This window comes from Mauremys reevesii, linkage group 2, assembly GCF_016161935.1.
Source record: "Mauremys reevesii isolate NIE-2019 linkage group 2, ASM1616193v1, whole genome shotgun sequence".
Taxonomy (NCBI): Eukaryota; Metazoa; Chordata; order Testudines; family Geoemydidae; genus Mauremys; species Mauremys reevesii.
This window is the reverse complement of record NC_052624.1, coordinates 252,853,988-252,872,114: the sequence shown is the minus strand read 5'-3', so window position 1 is coordinate 252,872,114 and position 18,127 is coordinate 252,853,988. Positions and strand designations below refer to the sequence as shown.

The 18,127-nt window shown below is 42.4% G+C and overlaps 1 protein-coding gene across 10 annotated transcripts in view; it reads right to left on the bottom strand.

Annotated features, from left to right (window-relative positions):
- RIMS2 (regulating synaptic membrane exocytosis 2) overlaps positions 1-18,127 on the bottom strand; it is a 787,778-nt gene that overhangs the window by 305,460 nt on the left and 464,191 nt on the right. For 4 of the 10 annotated variants that reach the window (XM_039525805.1, XM_039525817.1, XM_039525807.1 and 1 more), the window contains one exon: positions 13,638-13,685. The exons of the other annotated variants lie outside the window; for them this stretch is intronic. In XM_039525805.1, coding sequence (XP_039381739.1) covers positions 13,638-13,685 — 48 coding nt within the window. The remainder of the gene's footprint in view (positions 1-13,637; positions 13,686-18,127) is intronic. 10 annotated transcript variants of the gene reach the window in all.

Genomic DNA, 18,127 nt, shown 5'->3' with positions numbered 1-18,127 from the left:
CCAAACAGAAGATGGAGGGAGCAGTGCTACCTTCAACATCTTCAACTCACACAGAGAGCTCTAGAGGGCTGTTCCCCCAACCACTCAATTCAGAGGGCTCTAGCAACATTCCCCCAAACTGAGGATTGATGTTCATTCAAGTTGGACAGCTGGGTGAGGAGGGCTGCACTGACAACACCACAGCAAAGGTGGCCTTAGTCTGTGGGGTGCCACCTTTACCACGCACCCTTCAACAGACAGTCCTGGGAAAGGTGTTACTCTATCCTACATGCAGTAGGCCTCTGTTGGGAAGTGCCCACTTCTCATCATCCAACTAGAGGAATCACTGAGTCTCCTTCAGCAAAGGGCTCTGAGAGGGGCTGTCCCTGACCGAAAAGATGTCTTGGAAACTCCACCCATTCACAGACAGGTCATTAGGGAGGTTCTGCCTCACCACATCACTCCCAAGCAGAGAGCTCTGCAGGTGGGGCACTGTCAATATCACCCCTGCCTAACCAAAGAGTACTATATGGGTTGCCCCTGCTGCTACCACCAACACACCTGAGCAGGATTTTCCCTGCTCTGGGTTGCTGCAGGCCAGACCAGGCACTAGAACTGAGAGCAAGGAGCTGGTTTCACATATGTTCTCAAAGCCCTCTCTGCTGGGCCCAGGCAGCATGGAGGAGGAAGCTGCCTGATTGGAATGCTGAGGGAGAAGAGAAGGACTGAGAGGGGCAGGTTACAGGAACAGATTGAGACAAGGAGGCTGGAATGGGGAAGAGGGAAAGTGGGACTAGGAGTTGAGGTTGAGGTGGGGAGATTGGGACTGGCTGGGAAAGAAGACTGGCGGTGGGAGCCCAGGAGAGAAACACAACAAGACAGGGTCCAGTAGGTGGTGAGGGAAAGAAGACTGTGATTATATGAGGAGCAGAGGGGGAGGCAGGGTCTGGAAGAGGAGACTGGTAACCACTGGGGCAGTTGGGAGAGGTGAGGGGAAAAGGGAGGCAGATCTTACGAGGAGCCATGCGCATAATAAAGGTAGCTATTGTATGCATGATCCCTGCTTCTGCTGTTGCAGAAATTGGAAGGTCTATAGTGAATGAGGCAGGGAATTACAGGAAGAAAAAGGAGGGTCTCATTTTTAAGGCAGTTGAATACTCCCCTCAGGAACTGGATTCTATCCCTGCCTTGTCAAAAAGATTCTATGCAATGGTGGGCAAATCACTTAAACCAAACTTCTTATAGGTGGTCACTAATTCTGTGTTCTACAGGTGCCCAACTTGAGACCCCCATGGTCTTATTTATAGAAAGGCTGAGCACTCACAGCTGGAATTGAAGTCAATGTAAGCTGTGCTTTGAACATATTAACTGTTATATAATGCTAAGTAGTATGAAAAATCAGGCATACTAGGCATCTCAAAGTGGACACCCAAACTAGTGGATTATTTTGACCTTAATCTCTTTGTGTCTCAGTTCCTCATCTGTGAAATGGGGATAATGCCACCCCCCACATACACCTCCATCTCACAGGGCTGGTGTGAAAACAAATTCATTAATGTTTGTGAAGCACTCAGATATTATTGTCATAAGCACCACAGATATTCCCATGATAATTTTGTCTTCAGAGCAGGATTTGAATAGTGTGCAGTACTTAAGGTCTAGAGCCAGACATTGAACAATGGAGTGAAAATAACTATTGAATAACTGCTCATTGATAAAGCACTGTCTATCCTATGCACTGAATGAGCCCGAGGTCCAATTGAAAATATAGTATGTGATAATGTAATGAAAGACTGTAGCATAATGCATAGGCATAAAGGGACTGGGTTAAGATTGCACAGACAACCTTAATTCTCACATTTTGAAATTTTTGAGTGCTTGACTTTGCAACCTTAATAATATTATTTTAATGTTGGGTAGGGGCACATGTTGTGTGTATAATATATGATATACTTTATATAGACAGTTGTATCTTACAGATGTAAAAAGAGAATGTATTTATACCTGTTAACATTATGGTATCTTTGACTTCTTTACTGATTTGTTCCAATCATTGCTGCACATGTCCTGAGGTGGGGAGATGCACTCTCACATAACTGCATGCAGAAGTCACAGTTGAAGGTGACCACAAGCTTTACCGGCATTCTTTGCCATACAAACTCTGGCTCTGAGATGACTATGGTTAGCACCACCAACCTTAGGTGGTATTGAGCTTTGCTTTTTTTCTCCTTTTATATATAATGTGCATAATTATTTTATGCATTACAATTATTTTTATAATTATAATGTTTTGTAGGTGAAATAATATGTTATTTTCTATTTTGTGTCATTTTCAAGCAAATGATACCTCAGGAGGATGATTTTGTTTACATTTTTATTTAGATTAAGCTTCTATAAATGCAGATGTTACTCTTCATGTGGGAAGTTTGTAGTGTAGCTGACATGAGCTTTTGAGTACCTTCCCAAAAGAAAGAATGGCTCCTGAGCATAGCCAAAACCAGATTAATGTTGTCTTGGCTGCTCTCTGGCCTGCTGGGAACAAGTACAGAAGGAATGCTAACAAGTAACAGTGGGTGCAGCTGTTACTGAGGGCGGGAAAGAGTATTGTAGGGCTGAGCTAGGAGAACCAACATCACCTATATTTCCTGTCTACATGCACAATGGAATGTCATGGATTGATCTGCTATAGAAATGTATTTATTTGGAAATGTTACTGTTCCTAGTAACACTTGTGAACAAGAAAAACCAAAGCTCTCTATGGAGATTTCTGGAAAACTACACACATGAATAACTTAAGATAATGCCCAAGCACTCACAAATTAGGGCTGGTCTACACTACAGGGGGGATCGATCTAAGTTACACAACTTCAGCTACATGAATAACGTAGCTGAAGTTGACATACTTAGATCTACTTACCGCGGTGTCTTCACTGCAGTGCATTGACAGGAGACGCACTCCCACCAATTCCCCTTGCGCTTCTCATTGAGGTGGAGTACTGCTATACTAGACACAATAAATTGACCCCCACTGAAACGATTGCTGCCCGTTGATCTGGCCAGTAGTGTAGACAAGCCCTTAGATTGATCCTAGTTTAAAGGCATAACTGCCAGGAAATCATAGCTATTCAAGGTGCCTACCTACACATAAATGTTTTCTCTAGCAGGCTCATCCTGTTTGCCAGCACTGATATATTGGCAGTGTATACATTGTTATACTTGATTAAACTTGTTGATATTTGTGTGGCAAATTGAAACTGCAAGGTAAGGAAGAACAGGAGTTCACCGCCAATTCTGGCTGTCAGGCTAATTAAAGATGGTGAATGGGAAATATGTTTAAGACTATATAATTTCCCAGGAAAATATTGCCTAACAGCGCTTGGTATGCATTAAAAAACTTTACTGGGAGTTAAACTGATACACAAAGATGTGAATACATCAGAGTTCAAGATACAAGCTTGTACTTTTCCAAAAACAGTATAACCAGCACAGATCAAGGAGGAGGATGCCAGTAAAAGAGAAACAGGAAGCTTTTTTTGCAGTGAAAAAAATAATAATGAACAAAAATTCTGATTGTTGGGAACATAAATGAAGGTTACTTACCTGAAACTGGTGGTTCTTCGAAGTGTGTGGGCCCTATCTATATACCACACCTGTGTATGCATGCATACCACACACCAGAAATTGTAAGTAAGCAGTGCCTGTTGGACTGTACATTCACAGTTGTTCTCTTCATGCGCCAAGCTGAGAGTATAAAGGACAGTGTGGACCGATGCTTCTCCAGTTCATTTGCAAATCTGGCTATGATCCGCAGCAGAAGGGACAGAGGTTGGGTATTAGAATAGGGACCACATTAGCAATAAGGGATCACAAAGCAACAACAAGTCTAGGTGTCTTTCTAATTGCTTTTGTTCTCTGCAGATAAAAGGCCAGTGCACATCAGATGTCTAGGGAGTGAAGCCTTCTTGCCTTATCAGCAGCATGTGGTTTTGGAAAAATACCAGTAAGAGGATGATTTGATTCACATGAAACTATAAAACTACTTTAGGGGTGACTTTTGGGTGGAGGCAAAGAGACACCTCTTTATAAAAGGTGGCATATGGCATATCTGACATGAGCATTGCCAGTTCAGTCACTCTTCTGGCTGATGTGATGGTGACTAGGAAGGCAACTTTCACCAAGAGATGGGACATAGAGCAAGTGGCTAATGGTTTGAATGGAGGTTTGGTGGGAACTGAAAAAGCAATGTTGAGGGCCTACTTAGGTGTTGGCTTCACCACCGGTGAAAAAGATTTAATAAATTCATTCAGCAATCTAGTCATTGCAGGATGAGTGCAGACAAGTTGGTCTGTGACAGGAGGAAAAGCACTGATTGCTGCCAGATGGATCCATAGGGAACTGATAGAGAAACCTGATGTCCTAAGGGTAAATAGGTAATCTAGGATAGCAGGGACCCCAGCAGACTCTGAAGATAACTATTGTCATGACCAAAAGGAGAAAAGTTTCCATTTGGCTGAATAATATTTCCTGGTAGAATCCTTCCAGCGCTGGTTGAGAGCGGATTGAACTGCTATTTAACTTGAGCACTTCATCCAAATACCAGGCCTTGAGTTGGAGTGGCCCTGAATTGTAACGTTTGATCATGCCATTGTGCTGCATCAGCAGATCCAGAAATGGTCAGATGTCGGTATACAGACAGGATGAAATCCTCAGGAGGCCCAAGAACCAGAACTGCCTCTGCCATTTGGGCACAATGAGCATGACCCAAGCCCTGTCAAGAGGGATCTTTTGCAGGACTATAGTATCAGTGGGATGGGAGGGAAGCTGTACCTGAAGTGGTCAATGCAGGGTAACAGAAGGGCATTGTTCTTCAAGCCTTGTCCCAGAGCTGCTCTGGAGCAGCATGGGTGAGTTTACTGTTTCCTTGTGAGGCAAAGCAATCCCAGGACAAAGTTTCCATTGGTTGAAGATCTCATTGAGAACAGGATCATTAATCTTCTATTCCTGGTCTGTTGAAAAATGTTTGCTGAGACTGTCTGCTAGGGAGTGCTGAATGCCTGGTAAGTATACTGCTGAGAGAGTTATGTGATATCTGAGATACCAGTTCCAGAAGTCAACTGTCCCTACACATGGGGCAGGGGAGATCTTGTTCCCAACTATTGTTTATGTAGAATACATTAGTCATATTGTCTGACATTACTTGGCTATGTCAGGATCAGATGAGTGAGAGGAATGCATTGCAGGCCTGACAGACTGCTCTTAATTCCAGTAAGTTGATGAGTATCCTGGCCTCTTAAGGGGCCAAGGTGCCTTATGCAGTGTGATTGTTCATATGAGCTCCACAATCTCATAGGGAGACATCTGTGATTATAGGTGTAGGTGTGAGGAAAGGAATACCCACCCAAACTTTCTCCAACTTTGTCCACCAGGCAAGAGAAGCCAAAACCTTGGTGGAATTGTTACTTTGGCATTGATGTTGTCTTTTTCTGGTGAGTAGATGAACTAATGCCAAGTATATAGGCAGCTTAGATGGAACCTGGCAAATAGTATAATGTGGGTGCATGAGGCCATGTGGCTGAGGAAGGGAAAGGCAAGCCCTGACTGAGGTCCACGGTCTGAGGGTGACCTGTTTTATTAGATCACTCATAACATGGAATCTCTTGGTGGGGAGATAGGCTCTTGCTGTAGTTGAATTCAGGGTTCCTCCTAGCAAACTTGTAGGGGTTAAAGTAGACTTTTCATGGTTGAATCAGACTCCTAAGGAAGAGAAAAGATGGAGTAGGAATGCTATTGCTGACTGGACTTCCTTGCTGGATCTGCCCATCAGGACCCAGTCACCAAGATATGGAAAGATGGTGAAACTGTTTTGTCTTATCCAAGCTGCCACTGCTTAAAGGACTTTTGTGAAGCCTCTGAGTGCTGCAGCTAGCCCAAATGGAAGTACTCTGAATTATAAGTGGTCCTCCCCAATGAGGAATCTGAGGAACTTTCCGTGGGATGGGTGAATGTCTATATATAACCTTCTGTGGGATGAGTTAATGTCTATATGAAAGCCCCCAAACCAAGTGCCCTCTTCCAGATGTCTTCACCACTAGCCTGCCTTCCTCAATAAGGGTTTGAAACTGGGCCCTGTCTACCTGGGGAAGTCTGTCTTTAAAGTCTGCAAATTTGGCACAGTTCAGGAAATTGTATTTTGCTAGCAATGCCTGGTACTTAACTGTAAATTGGAGACTAGACAGTGAATACTTTCCTACTCAAAAGGTTGAAGCATTTAACACCTTTATCAGTAAGGGTAGTCTTGGAGAACTGCTTCTGGACCTTTCTGTAGCCACTCGCACAACTATGGATTTGAGCGCTGGATGAGTGAATAAAAATGCTGCCCCCTTTAGCTGGCATGAAATATTGTTTCTCAGCTTTCTTCAGGTTTGGGGCACAAGAGGCAGGGGTGTGCCACACTGAAATGTCAGTGGCTTGTTTAACTGGAAAGGCCACCTTTGAAGGGCTAGAAGGCTGGAGGGTGTTTAGTAATCTCTGGTGTGTGTCCTGGACCTCTTCAAGAGGTATCTGGACTTCAGTAGCCACCCTCTGCAACAACTCCTGGTGCTGCTTATGGTCATTGGGTGGAGAGAGAGATGATGGAACAACTGCCTCAACAGTGAGGAGGGTGGCATACCCATTGGAAACATTGGATCTGGCTCAAACTCCTCGTCCAGAGATTCTGACATGAAGGGTCAGAAGGAAGGGAGAGTAGGGTCAGTGTGATTCTTGCATGGATCCATAAGACTGTGGACATCTTGGACTAGATGTAATGTGCTTAAACTTCGATTTTCTTGCAAAATATGAGAATTCATAACCATCAAATTGTGGTCCATTGGCTGACATGACCACTTCTGGTATGCCATGTCTAGCAAAGATAGATTTGATACTCACAATAATATGTTTTTCTTTAGTGTTCTCAAATCCTTTTATTTCTGGAAAATGAGACTAATAATCCAGAACCAATATATAAATTCTTGTCAGCATAAGTAAACAGACCCATGCCTACTTTGGACCAGGGTGACAAAATGTCTTCATTTACCATCATAGGCCATTTTATTTGGTTATCTCTGTATTGTTGGCATGTTTCACAAGCCTTCATGGATTTTGCTCTATCTGTATTCATTTGTGGCCAGTATAGAACATTTCTAGCCCTTCTTTTTCATTTTTCAATACCCATGCTACGCCGTACACATCTTTAACCATAATATAGATTCACATTTCCCTGGAACTATCACAAACTTAATCTTTTCATTTTTATTTTTTACCTTTACCTCAAGATCACATTCACCAACAGTAGGAATCATCACTCCACTGTATGTGTTATCTGCTTGCTGTCAACATTTGTTTTTTTCTCCAGATCTTTTATAATAGAGTCTGCTACAACACTGGCTTGTGCACCAGTCCAATTCAAAAGTCACAGAGGTTCCATTTATTTCCAGCATAATAGTCCAGTCATTTGATGCCATTAGTTCTTGCAAAATTCCTATGAAAAGTTCTTCTTCATTGTTGCTTGCACTGTAGTGATCCTCCTTTCTGTGCAACAAATGTACACTATGTTTCTTTCTGGATCCACACTCCTCTTGTTTGCAAATTCTTGCATAACACTTCTCACCTCTTACATCTGTTGCAACATTGTCCAAAGGTAGGACACTGCTGCGGACTATATCTGTGACCACAGCATGTACATCTCTTTATGCTGTCTTCTCCAGACTTTTTCTGATTGTGTTTCATAGATGTCTCCCTGGAATTTCTGTTCTGTCTCTGCTCTTTTATCTGTGGATATGTTACCCTGTCCACTATTTCAGTGCCTTGCTTTCCCTCCAAAAGCTTCAGCCTGGTCTGTTGCTTGGCAGATGCTGATTGCTTCTTCTATCTTGAGATCATAGAATCATAGAATCATAGAATCATAGAATTCAAGATCAGAAGGGACCATTATGATCATCTAGTCTGACCTCCTGCAAGATGCAGGCCACATAAGCCATCCACTCAACAAGTGAACCCTGCCCCATCCTTCGGAGGAGGCGAAAAACCCTCAGGGGCCATAGCCAATCTTCCCTGAAGGAAGATTCCTTTCAGCCCCACCAGCCAAACCTCTGGAAAAGGTTATATCATACCAGGCACATAATTGACCTATTGACTAAGCCCGTTATCCTATCATACCATCCTCCATAAACTTATCTAGCTTAATCTTAAAGTCATGGAGGTCCTTCGCCTCACTGTTTCCCTCGGTAGACTGTTCCAGTATTGCACTCCCCTGATGGTTAGAAACCTTCGTCTAATTTCAAGCCTGAATTTCCTGACTGACAGTTTATATCTGTTCGTCCTCGTGTCCACATTAGCACTGAGCTGAAATAATTCTTCTCCTTCCCTGGTATTTATCCCTCTGATATATTTAAAGAGTGTAATCATATCTCCTCTCATCCTTCTTTTGGTTAAGGAAAACAAACCGAGCTCCTCAAGTCTCCTTTCATACGAAAGGCCTTCCATTCCTCGGATCATTCTAGTGGCCCTTCTTTGTACCTGTTCTAGTTTGAATTCATCCTTCTTAAACATGGGAGACCAAAACTGCACACAATACTCCAAATGAGGTCTCACCAGCGCCTTATATAACGGGACTAGCACCTCCTTATCCCTTATTCAGGATCCTCCAGAAATCTTTTTCTGAGCTGCAGCTCTCTGATCCCCATGACTATCTGAGCTCTAATTAGGGAATCTATGAGTCCTCTGAAATTACACAATTGACTCAACAGTCTGACATCCTTTACAAATTCCTCAAACGATTCTCCCTCTTTTTGTGACCACATATGAAATTGATATCTCTCAAAAGTCTTATTTTTCTTAGAATGCAGCACTCCTCAAACTTTCAGAGGATAATAATCAGCCTGCTCTGCTTGGCTCAAGTGCAGACTATTATAGACATTTAACTCCTCAGGCCCCACTATATTTAGAAAGAGTACCTTTTGCTTACATGACTTCTCAGTGACTCCACTCACCAGCATGTAAAGGCTGAGTTGCTGCTCAAAACTCCTTCAGTTGCCCACTGCAAGCCTAGAGAGTTGCTGCTTCCCTGGAACCCTTAGTTGCTCCATTTTCTTTTCATCAGTGTTCACACCACATGATCCAACATGTATGTCCAACCACTTCTGCTACCATGTTGTGTTCTTTAGGGTTCTCATGAAGGAGTCAGAAGCCCATGCATGAGATAGATGATTTTTTATTGAAGTAAACACCCATGCTGGTCCAGCATGTCTAACTAGGAAGGGGAGCTGCTAAAAATAAAAAATGAAACCAGAGACTGAGCTGAGTAGCAGATTAGTTCTTAAATAGACATGAACCTCACAAAGGCTTTGGTCCTTTATGGTGTTTGAAGGGCTCCTGAGGAGGGTACCAGCAGATCTGAGTCATCTGAAGATCTAGTGTTCAGGGGATCCCACACAGTTGGTGCTGTTGGATAGGGTTCCAGCACTGAACTCCCAGACAGAACCGCTTGGTACTGCTCATTAGGTTTGTGGGGTGGCATCAGAGCCAATACCCTCAGATCTTCTTCCTCTGATCTTTACTTCTTGGACAGTTTTCTGAGGACCTAATTCTTTAGGACCTGCACGTGAGGACTCGCCCAATTTTTGACCAAGAGAGGGAGGGATCCTTTCTATTAGAGGCATATCTAGGTAGAGATATGACCATATCTCTATGTTCATGTCCCTATTCTTATGAGAGGATTTCTCAGGCTTAAGAGTTTTACCTCAGTTCTGAAGTTCATGTTTAGAGGGGCTCTGCTCACTATCTGAGGCTGTTGGTGTAAGGTGATAAGTCACTTCTGTGCTGGGCTCCAGCCAATCCACAAGACAGGGACTGATCTGGTAACTCCCAAGGTAGGTATCTAAGCCCCACAGGAGTAACAGCAGCTCATTCTGCTCAACATCACTCCAGGTCTTGGAACTCACTCCTTCCTGTTGGTGGCAACAGACTCCCAAAGCCTGAGTTGTTCCAGCCTTGCTCTCGTTCCAGCCCTATTCCTAATCCTATTCCAGCTCTGCTCTCACTCCAGCCTCACTCCAACCCCACTCTGGATTCATAATTCCAGTGCTGACCCTGGCTCTGACCACTAGACCCAACTGCCATGGCTCTGACCACTAGACATGATCATCCCCATCATGGTTTCTTACAGTTATATAGGTAGGTCTTCCCAGCCTGAATCTGAATGGGGTCTCATGGGCTGCTCCATGAGTGCTTCTGCAGACCAAATTCTGGTCCCTCATGAGTTCGGGGAGGGAAGGAGCTGCAGATACTGCAAACTGGAGGTGATATGAGCCTCTGCAAGGCAATAGAGGCAGTGCTGGAGATTGTCATTGACAGAGAAGGAATAGGAGGAGGAGACACAGTTCTTGAACCCCTGAACTCGTGGCTAAGTCCCTCTTTGAAGGGAGAAGCTCCCTGGAGCAGGAAGAATAAAACTAACTGTGTTAGTGTGCTAACCACAAGAAAGTACCAAACTGTCAACAACTATTTACAAAATGTATTCATAGGTTCACAGTAAAGGAAGATTGAAGTAGACATGTAGGATTCCAACTCAGGCCATGCGGCGATAAGAAGGAACTGGAGCGGTGTCTAGCCACACTGCCCTTTATACTCTTATTTTGGAAAATAACTGTGCATGTGCAGACCAATGGAAACTGCTTACCAAAAATTTCCAGACTCAGGTGCATGGTGTGCATACATAACACACATACCCAGGTGTGGAATACATCGAAGTAGAAGTGAAGCTTAAAAGAATACCCAGGGACTCAGGGGATAGAGAGGGAGTGTGGTGGTGATGGTGAGAGGTGGGAGGGTGTGGGTGAACAGTGGGGAAGCTGACAGTGGAATCAGGGGCACACACCATCTTTCAGAGTGATTAAATGAATAGGTATTAACAGTGATGTGTGAACATCCCTGAGGTCTGTACACTAATCCCGATTAATCCATCTACCTTCCTACTGAATATGGGCATATTGGGAGGCATGACTTTGTCTCTCATGCTAGTTAGGATAATGTTGTCAAAGCCATGAGTATGAGCTTCCTGAGAACCATGCCAAGCAACATTTGACTCTTTGACCAGAATTATACTCTGTAGAAGATTATGTAGAGAGGTCTGTAAAGGCTCCGTGTACAATGTGCAAAAATAAAATTTCATCTGAATAGAGCCCTTAATTAGAACTATAATAAATAATCAGTGTTGGAGATGCTTATTCCTTACACACTCATGTCATTTGCTGTGTATGCTGTATACAGAATTATTGTTATTTTTACTCTCTTAATCATGAGTAACACGATCATTGATCAAATAAAGATACCTTTCATACTGTAATGAAATAAATTATTTTAAATGGGATTTATATCAGGATTTTTGTCATATTTAATGTAATTTAAAATGATGGGCTACCACATGACCCTTCTAAATTATAATACTTCATAAAATAATTCAAGTTTCTTTTGAAAATATCTAAGCAGAAGAGAAACATAAGTGAATTATTTAAATTATACATAAGGTAGTGGCCAGTACTTAGCCTTCCTTGGCTTTTAACAATTTGTGTTAGAATTTGTATATAACTTTTGTTTTCCATTTTGATTACTACCTTTATAAACCAGTATTATCAGTCACATATTAAAGGATCTGCACTGAAGTTCTTACTAGATGCCCAGTACATAACAGTAGCACATAGTAAGAATAATTATTTTAAACACTATTACCAAGCTTTTAACCCTTTGCTCTGAATTTTTCTCACATTTTTATTCTGAACTTATACTTATGCATTTGTATATACCACTTTAGGGAAATCATAAATTGTTCGGAAACATTAGTCAGTATGCTTAGCTTATTAAATCTTAATCCCAGCCAAACCATTTTCTGCTGTCTAACCTATCTCATGTAACGTTTCCCTTCAAGTTAATACTATGGTCACTTCTCCATTTCACTGTGAAAATTAAAAATCTCACTCTCATCATTTGGAACCTTTCATTTTCACCTTTCCTTGGGCAGTGATTGAGCAATATAAGAAAAAATTATACAATTCTCAAACAAAAGATGAACATTTCCATAAAAATATTTTGTAACAAAAGCAGGTAATATTCTACATACAGAAAACTGAAAAAACCATGCAGCAAAACAACAGAAGCGTTGTAACGTATTAGTACAACCTACATTTGAGTTAATCTACAGTACCTTAAGGGCTTCCTAATGAAAAAAGGCAAACAACTTGTACCCAAATAGGTCTGTAAAACTCCATAAACTCAATGATAAGAGGCAGACAGAAATTATTTTTAATTAAATCAGGTTTTGATTAAATCATCCTACTTTTCAAAATGCAAGTATTGAGTATAATATACAAAAAATTCATTTCTTTAGAAAGGTACAAATTTATTTGCCGATCTTCCACTGAAGGAGCTACTATTAATTGGAAAATGCAAAAAAGGATGTGTTAAGTAATGATAACGAATGATTTAAAGAGACATCAACCTTGGTATAATGAGATCAAATATCCACAGCACAAGATTATTTACTACTTGTACAAAATACATATGTATGTATGTATGTATTGTGATAGACTCAGGCCAGTTGGGTACAGCAGAATAGCTGAAGGCAGATATACTGGCCACTGGATTAACAGTTTTCTGTTCCCTGACTGACCAGAGCAGGGGCTGCTCCAGGCTAATGAGAACACCTGACTCTAATTAACCTGTAAAGAGTCAGGTGAGGCCATTCAGTTAATGTGACCACCTGACTCTAAGGCCCTGCTGTTACTATAAAAAGGGCTCACTCCAGTCAGGCAGGGGAGCCAGGGAGCCAGAGGAGAGGAAGTGCGGCTGAAGGGCTGGTTACTGAAGACACCCTAAAACATCGTTAAAGGAGCCCTAAGGTAAGGGTGAAGAAGGGAGAAGCAGGAGAGCTGTGGGGAAGTGGCCCAGGGAAATGTAGCAACTCTGGCAGTGAAAGGTCGGCTGCCAACAACTGCTACCATTAGGGTCCCTGGGCTGGAACCCGGAGTAGAGGGAGGGCCTGGGTTCCCCCCAACCCACCACTACAGGAACAGCTCCTGGAAGGGGAAGTCAGGTCCCTGTCAGGACAGGAGGCTGAACAGAGACTGTGGGAGTTCTCTCACCAACCTCCTTGCAGCCTATGATGAAAAGGGCTCAGTAGACTGTAACCCTGGCCCTAGAGAGAGAAGGGCTACGTGGAGGGTCACAGTGAGCCACTGAGGCTAAGCATAAACCGCCTAGAAGCGCAGGACCCACAGGAGCAAGGTCAGAGCTCTGCCACAGTATGTATATATGTATGTATGTATGTATGTAGAACACATAGCCATTATCACTGCTGAAACCTGTGTGAGTTTAAATATATATCACAAAAGTAGCAAAACTAAAGCTAATTGTCTCTTTAAATTTTAATGTAATATTTAACCCCCATGCAGAATTTTACAAGCTGCTCACAAGATGATATGAAACTTGTTAATATGGTTTGAAGCAACACAATAAAACAATGGGAAAATGGACCAAAACGTAACGTTTTCCTACTATGCATTTTCCAAAATAAACAAAAGAAAAAACCACAACTTTAGTTTCTGTCAGGCAGATGAGGCCTTTACCTGAACCCTAGGAACAAAAGGCGTTGTTCTTCTACTAAGGCTTTGGCTCTGGTAAGCAAAATTAAAGAAAAAGCAATAAAACAAAACCAAAAAAGACAACACGCTGGAAACTAAAAGACCAAAAGTAAAAACAAATACACACAACTATTACTTTAAACACAGTTTTACACCAAAGACATAGTTATCCAGAACAAACTATTTTAATGCAGTGCATAAATTAAATCTGCACATCTGTTACTGAAGCATGTGAAAACTCTGTGGTGAAAGTCTGGCCCCATTGAAGTCAGTGGAAGTTTTGACATTGACTTCAACAAAGCCAGGATTTCACCCTGTATGTCTGTCTACTGATTACACTTTCAACAGATTAAGAAATAATCTTAACTAAAAGCAAAAAATGAGTACAGTGGGAATTAAAAGTGGAATAGAAAATATTAATTCAGACTGAATATCTCTGTCAGAAAGCTTAAAGTGTGCACTGAGAGGCTAGAAACTAATACAGCAATACCAGGTTTTAGTCCCCTTTTCCACAGTTTAAAGTAGTATTTGTATCGGCAGCCCTCATACAAGCTGTAGCAACCCTTAAACTGAAGGTGGAGCAGTTGGATATTCGCAGTGGGAAAAAGGTGTGATAATGTATTTCCATTCCCTACCAGTCATAACAGGAATGACATACAGTGTATACAGAAAACTTTTGCATGAAATGAGTCCTGAAAAATGTAGCAATAGTTAGGAATCACACTCTGTACAATTTGACCGTTCTGTCACCTTATTCTTACCTTCCTCTACAGGTAATCTCAAGGATTTCAGTGTGACTATTGACAGAGTAAGGTATTATCCAATAGGCTAGATACGGCTGTGCAAGGAAGAAAGAAAGAAAGTCCCATTCACTCCACCAGCATAGGTGGAAATAGGGGTGCTTCTGCACCCTCTGGCTTGAAGTGGTTTCCATCATATACAGGGTTTACAGTTTGGTTCAATGGCTCTCAGCATCCCCACTATAAAAATTGTTTCAGCAACACGGTTCATCGGTTGGCCCAGCTAAGACTGTTGCTCTACCACAGGGTCAAGAAAGAAGGGACTACTTGCTCAGCACTCCTTCCTGTAAGGCAGAAAAGGTGTGGAGAGGGGCAGGAAGTGGGAGGTGGCTTTTCTTGCTGGAATACGCTGCTCCATGAAAAGAGGAGAAGAAACTCACACCAAAGCAAGGGGGAGTCTAAGAGGAGTTTGTGACTCTCTCAGGGTACATCTACACTGGAGCTGGAGGTGTAATTTCCAGTGTGGGTAGATGCACACACACTAGCTTTGGTTGAGCTGCCATGCTAAAAATTGAAGTGGCAACATGAGCGGTGGGATACTAGGTTTTTACTCCCCATGTACAAATCCAGCCGGGACACTGGGCATTTACTTGGGAGGCTAGCCCATACTGCCACCCATGCCACTTGTATTTTTAGCACACTAGTTCAATCAAAGCTAGTGCACATACATCTAGCTGAGCTGGAAATTACACCTCCAGCTCCAGTGTAGACATACCCTCTGTCACAGTTTGTCCCGTGGTCTGCTCCTTCAGTGGCACAGCTGCATACTGTCCCTCACCAAAGATAGACTGTAAAGTATAATATTATCTAGCCCAATGTGAGTGAATTTGTCAGAAACTGTCTCCAAAGGAAAAAATAGGATTTCAAGGTCTTCATGATAGTCCTATATAGTAACAACTTAAAAACAAAATACAGAGTTCCTCTATTACAGGTCTGCTCCAATGTCTTTAGCCTCACAGACAGGTCACAATCCTAAGAGACTGAATTGCCCCTACAATGAACTGAACATCCTCAACTTTCGCTCACTGCAGTGGGAACTGAGAGCAGGGGTGCTTATCACAGGTTTGGTTGGGCCCTAGGTTAACAATGGTAATCCATCACTGATTTTCCTAAAACAATCTTAGACATTACCATATGCCATTAAAGAACAATTCTAAAACACAGAGACAGCCTTTGTTAAACAGGTTTTGTTTTTTAAATTAATGCAGCCTCCAAAAATAAGCCAACCAATAATAAATACCAACTTGTTCCAATTTTTTCCCTTCTTTTACAGAACCAATCAAACCTCATCTCCCTCAACAAACATACAATCTATGCACATCATTATGACTAGTGCACCTATCAATCCCCTTTCCAGTAGGCCACAGAAATTAATTTGTGATGAAATATACCTTTGTTATAATGTTTTTAACTGCTAAATATACATGTTAGATATAATGAGGTGCATAGAGATATAATGGGGTTCAATTGTATAGGCAAATAATGGTATACTTTATACATGACAGATCTATCTTCTCTGCAGGGCTTCTCCATCTGGTGCAAAAGTGAGTAATTGTGATTTTACATATCTACTCATTTTTGAGTTCTAAAGAGCATTTTTTTCAATCTTTAATTCTAACCACTGCAGCATGGTCTCCAACTTATTCTTTTCATGAAGCGCCAAAGAAATAGCCAGAATGTAGTAATGAAACAAACAGCACCAAGACTCAAATGCTGCTTTTTTGGAGCAAATGAAAGCAAATAAATTTAAAGAAAAATAAGTAAGTGAAATGTAAAGAGAAAGGCAGCAAGTAAAGCAAATAATGAAAAAAAAACCTACAACATGTTACTCCCTGCAAAGAAGCCAAATCTCTGCAAAACATGGACAATACATTATTCAAATAAATTAGCAAATGATAACATACACAATTTTTGTGTAACTATACAGAATTAGCTTAAATGAAATATGTATCTGAACATGGTAAATATTTATGGAGATGGAAGTTTTTTATTAGGCAAGATGATCTCCTGCTGATTCTCTCAGCCTCTTGTTGGAAAAGTGAGTCTGGTAACAAATTCCATTACTCCCTAATGGTCAATTCTGGATTTACAGTATATCCTCAGAGGACATAGCCTGCCTTTCCCGTTACAGAATAAGTATAGAGACATTAACTGCAATGAAGAGAAAATGAGTGATGAGAAAGAATAAACAGGGAATGAGAATGCAAAATATAGGGGGACTGCATCACACTCAAAGTGTCTAAATAACACTTATATCACAGCCTTTGAGAGATGAGAATCAACTCAGTAAACACTGCCCTCCAAAAACACACACTAAAGATTTTCTTACTTTTGTTTGGGGCATTAGGGCAAACTGAAATGCATAAAATTAGGAACCTAACTCCACATTTAGACGCCTAAATAATTGGCCCCTTTTTCTAAGATGCCAAGTAGTCAGGGCTTTTATTAACTTTAATGGGAGTTGTGGATGCTCAGTCTTTTTGAAAAAAGACGGTTACTCACCGTTGTAACTGTTATTCTTTGAGATGTGTTGCTCATATCCATTCCAGTTAGGTGTGCGCACGCCACGTGCACGTTCGTCAGAAGATTTTTACCCTAGCAACACTCGGTGGGTCGGCTGGGCTCCCCCTGGAGTGGCGCTGCTATGGCGCCGGATATATACCCCGCCGACCCATTCGCCCCTCAGTTCCTTCTTGCCGGCTACTCCGACAGTGGGGAAGGAGGGCGGGTTTGGAATGGATATGAGTAACACATCTCAAAGAACAACAGTTACAAAGGTGAGTAACCATCTTTTCTTCTTCGAGTGCTTGCTCATATCCATTCCAGTTAGGTGATTCCCAAGCCTTACCTAGGCGGTGGGGTCGGAGTGAGATGTTGCAGAATGCAAAATTGCTGAGCCGAAGGCTGCATCATCTCTGTACTGTTGGACCAGTGCATAATGTGAGGCAAAGGTGTGGACCGAAGACCAGGTAGCTGTGCGACATATCTCATGGATAGGAACATGAGCCAGGAAGGCAGCAGAAGAAGCCTGAGCCCTGGTGGAATGAGCGGTAAGGTGGCTCGATGGAATATGGGCCAAGTCATAGCAGGTACAGATGCACGACGTCACCCAAGATTAAATCCTCTGGGAGGAGACAGGTAGACAGGCCTTTCATTAGGTCTGCCACTGCGACAAAGAGTTGGGGCGTTTTATGGAAGGGCTTAGTCCGCTCAATATAAAACGCGAGCACCCTACGGACGTCTAGGGAGTGTAATTGTTGCTCTCGTCGTGAAGAGTGTGGCTTCGGGAAGAAGACCGGAAGGAAGATATCCTGGTTGATATGAAAGGCCGATACAACCTTAGGGAGGAAGGCCGGATGTGGCCGCAACTGCACCTTGTCCTTGTGAAATACCGTATACGGTGGTTCCACCGTGAGAGCCCGAAGTTCAGAGACTCATCTAGCCGATGTAATGGCTACAAGGAAAGCTGTCTTCCAGGACAGGTATAGCAGCGAGCAGGTCGCCAGCGGCTCAAATGGGGCAGTCATAAGTCTGGTTAGAACCAGGCTGAGGTCCCAGGTTGGGGCGGGGTGGCGTATTTGTGGGTATAAGCGCTCCAAGCCCTTGAGGAACCTAGAAACCATAGGGTGCGAGAAGACGGAGCGGTCACTCTCCTCTGGGTGGAAGGTAGAGATG